A 3,848-nucleotide genomic window follows, 5' to 3' on the forward strand; every position below is an offset into this window, starting at 1 on the left:
CTCTCTCTCTCTCTCTCTCTCTCAAGTAGGTGAGATGCAGCATGACTCTATAGATTTACGAGGTATTCACCCTGGCCCTGGGCCTGCTGGCTTTGAACACTCGGGTGCAGTTTTAAACACCCCTGGCCCGCTGGCACCCAAAATGTGTGTGTATGCACACACACACACACAGACACAAATATACATTAGATACACTCACTTACTCACACTTATATAGTACATTAGCACATTGATATCAATCTCACACATGAACTCAGTCGAGGTCAATTTAAACTGGTGGACATAGGAAAGATATTAGGAATAGGATGGATAGGACATTTACAGTCATACTTTTATTAGAAATGATGGATTGAAAGGTTAGTCCCATAAACGATGTAACTTTCAACCAACCATAATATTTGTAAAAATGTCTTGATAACAACACCAACAAAAAACATGGCATGGAATGTACAATAAATGTTAAGTTGGAATACATATCAATACATATCAATACATATCAATACGATCAATACAATTTGGTAACTCTAGGCCTAATAATATGTTTTAATTATTTATTTAAAATTAGAGGGTGAAATTTGTCAGACCGGACAATCTCTGTTAACTACCACAAGATGGCAGTATTGGAGCAACATTACTCATAATCATGAAACCCTCACCTGCGGGGGACTAAAGGGGAGTATATTTTTTTTAAATGTTCGTTTTTGGATCTACAAATTCCCAGGTATGTTATCGCCCATCAGAAATAGCATTTTTTATACATTGTTAAAAGCATTAAACTGTATATAAACAAAAACATTAATATGTTACACAGGAGAACACACATACTGAACTGAGATAATAGGATAATCTCTTAGTGTAGTGTAAAAATAATTGGAATGACAAAATGACAGTTAGTGTTTCAACAACTATAAGGAGGTGGTGGACGAGGCCTTGAGTGGAACAAGGACACTGAAACCAAACCCAGACTTCTTGGTGGCCTCCAGGATTGAGAGCTAAGGCTTCCAGGATTGAGAGCTAAGGTGACACAATGACATTGGGCTTCACTAAGGCCGAATCCCCAAAGTCTTCCCTTGATTCCTCACGTCCTCTCTCCTCGCCTCCTTCTCAAAATACATTGGAGGAGGAGGTCCAAGGGGAGGAACCTCAGATCTTGAGGGGAATTGTGAGGAATTCAGGACAGACGTTAGAGATTCAGCCTATGGCTTCAATTAAACAGAGGAGGATTCCATGAGGCAGACTGGTTCAGCAGCCCATCACTCCATCAATGCTTGTGTTTGAAGAGTGCCTCTACTGCAAACACAAACATGGTCAAGGTTAGAAAGACTCACAGTTTCATGTCTAACTCAGCTCTTGAAGGAAGGCATAATAACTGTTTATAAACCATTAGTAAACAGTAATAACAGAATAAACACATAAATATCAACCAAACAAACAAATAACTAAATTCTGAATTAAACGTAATCAACTCAACTAGCAAGTATATCCCTTGTTGGCATACTCCTATGGTGAAATCTGGAAGCTGATGACAACAAACTATTCCATCACGCTCATGGCATTATAACAATTGTAAATAAACAGGTTATAAACAGTAATAACCAGGTTTCTCTTACTGGAGTACTCCTGAGGTGACATCACGGTCGATATGACATGATTGAAGTGTTTCAGCCAATCCTGCTGCTCGCTCTCTGTCTCGCAGGTGAACAGGAAGCTGCGCTCCGGTGTTACTATGGTGATGCCGTGCTGCCAGGCTCCGTTGCAGTGTGTGCCGGCGGGCAGGCCGGGGCTGGCGCTGTAGCCGTGGTCCCGGTGGCCAAGGAACGCCTCGCCCTTGGCGAAGGCATCCTAGTAAGGGTGGGCGGTAGAGAGGGCACAGTGAGGGCACAGGTGACAAAACATTTGAAATGTGTGCGTGTGTGTGTGTGTGTGTGTGTATGTGTGTGTGTGTGTCTGTGTGTGTGTGTGTGTGTGTGTGTGTGTGTGTGTGTGTGTGTGTGTGTGTGTGTGTGTGTGTGTGTGTGTGTGTGTGTGTGTGTGTCTGTGTGTGAGTGTGGTATCATGCAGTGTATGACCTGATGAAGACTACACCAATGTTGTTTTGGGGCGGAATAATAAAGCACTTGGGAGCAGCAGATTCTGTGTGCGCTGGCTTTTCTTCATCGTCAGATGCCGACAACACTGAATAACCACTTAAAGCACTCACACCTTGATCTATTAATCAAGTAATTGTTCAACATTGAGGACGTGGCATACCGAATGTTCAATTGTGTCTATCGACCTATAAAAGAGATCTCATTGAGATTAGAAACAATTCAAGAGTCACTTGCCTGTCCCACGACAGCAATGCTAATCAATGCTAACCAATACTAACCGATGCTAAACGATGTGATTGCAAATATTGCTCTTCTCGGATCATCCCTAAGGAAGGACCTCACTTTAAGCCACAGGATGAAAACTATCCACATACACTGGCTTGTATTCAGAAAGGGTAGGAGTGCTGATCTAGGATTAGTTTTGCATTTCAAATCTTAATGAGCAGGGTTACATGGGCCGGTGGGCAAGATCGGCACTCCTAATCTGAGACGTTTTGTGAATGCGGCTCATTGTCTTATATTTCTACCACGACTGCACAACCCTCATCAAAAGCCTGTCCAAAAAATGCCTGTCTCTCCCCTGTGCTTTTCGGGGGAGTGGTAGAACAGGGGAGTCTGGTGGAGACAGAAATCGGAGAACAGGCTCATTGTAATGCATGGGACGGAATGAGGAATAGTATCGAGCACGTATGAACCAGGGAGATTAAATACACACCACGGCGTTAACCTCCCTTCCATATCGACGCTACTAAGCCCTGATAGTGTTACCTCTTTCTCATACTAATTTGGGCCCTGATGTTACACGAGTTCAGCGATGGTGCGAGTGTTTGAGTTTCACTGTTCTCTTTTTGGGTCTTCGGTTGTATATCAGACATTCTTTGCTGTCGTGGTTTCGATAGTCTGAACGTATCAGATTTCGTACCGTCTGGCGTTTCATCTCCCCGTAGTTTGAAGAGTGAGGCTCCTCTTTGTCAAAACTAACACAGGGCCATTGTAATCATTTGAAGAGCAAAAGGAAGTTTCATGTGGGTTTATGAAGCTGGAGAAAAATGTGTGTGTGCATGTGTGCGTGTGTAAGAAACCTGACTTACCAGGGGATCTTTGAAGTACATGAGACGTCTGTGGTCCAGGGTGAACCAGCGCTTCTTAAAACCTTCTGTATGCTGCCGGAGGGGGAGAGAGAAGAGAGAGAGAGAGAGAGAGAGAGAGAGAGACAGAGACCAGAGATGAGTAAGGATGTGTGTGTGTGTGTGTGTATGTGTGTGTGTGTGTATGTGTGTGTGTGAGAGAGAGAGAGAAAAAGAGATAGAAATATAGATGAGGGTGGTTAGAAGGAGTCAGAGATGAGGGGGTGAGAGAGAGGAGGGGGGGTGAGAAAGAGAGACGTGGAGGGGGGAGGTGAGAAAGAGAGACGTGGAGGGGGATGAGAAAGAGAGATGAGAGAAGAGAGAGAGAGAGTCAGTGTGTGTCCGCCCTCCCCCGCTGAGTGATTATTGACCTCAGATTGTCATCAGAGAGCACAGCAGGAAGAGCAGGATAAGACACGGCCATAAGAACCCACAGAGCAGCTCAGGACAGATCAATCAGCATGTGCTCCTGTCAGCTGGTTACGCTCCAAATAATTAAAAAAAAAAAACCATATCAGCCCCTGATGATAGATAAACGGTCCACCTTTCAATGTTTCATATCCTTGTGATGAGCTTCCTTGACGTGAGCTTGTTGAAAAATTAAAGTTGTTCCTGATTAATTAAGGGAGTG

General features: G+C 43.7%; 1 protein-coding gene across 3 annotated transcripts in view; it reads right to left on the minus strand.

Moving 5' to 3' along the window:
• Positions 1 to 301: 301 nt before the first annotated feature.
• The window catches only part of LOC310821593 (arf-GAP with dual PH domain-containing protein 1), a 10,423-nt gene continuing 6,876 nt past the window's right edge, over positions 302 to 3,848 (minus strand). For all 3 annotated transcript variants that reach the window (XM_083693679.1, XM_083693680.1, XM_083693678.1), the window contains 3 exons: positions 3,182 to 3,253; positions 1,611 to 1,842; positions 302 to 1,290 (listed from right to left, as the gene is read on the minus strand). In XM_083693679.1, coding sequence (XP_083549805.1) covers positions 1,262 to 1,290; positions 1,611 to 1,842; positions 3,182 to 3,253 — 333 coding nt within the window. In that variant the 3' untranslated portion in view covers positions 302 to 1,261. The remainder of the gene's footprint in view (positions 1,291 to 1,610; positions 1,843 to 3,181; positions 3,254 to 3,848) is intronic.

The sequence above is a fragment of the Argentina silus genome, assembly GCF_951799395.1.
Source record: "Argentina silus genome assembly, chromosome: 22".
Lineage (NCBI taxonomy): Eukaryota > Metazoa > Chordata > Actinopteri > Argentiniformes > Argentinidae > Argentina > Argentina silus.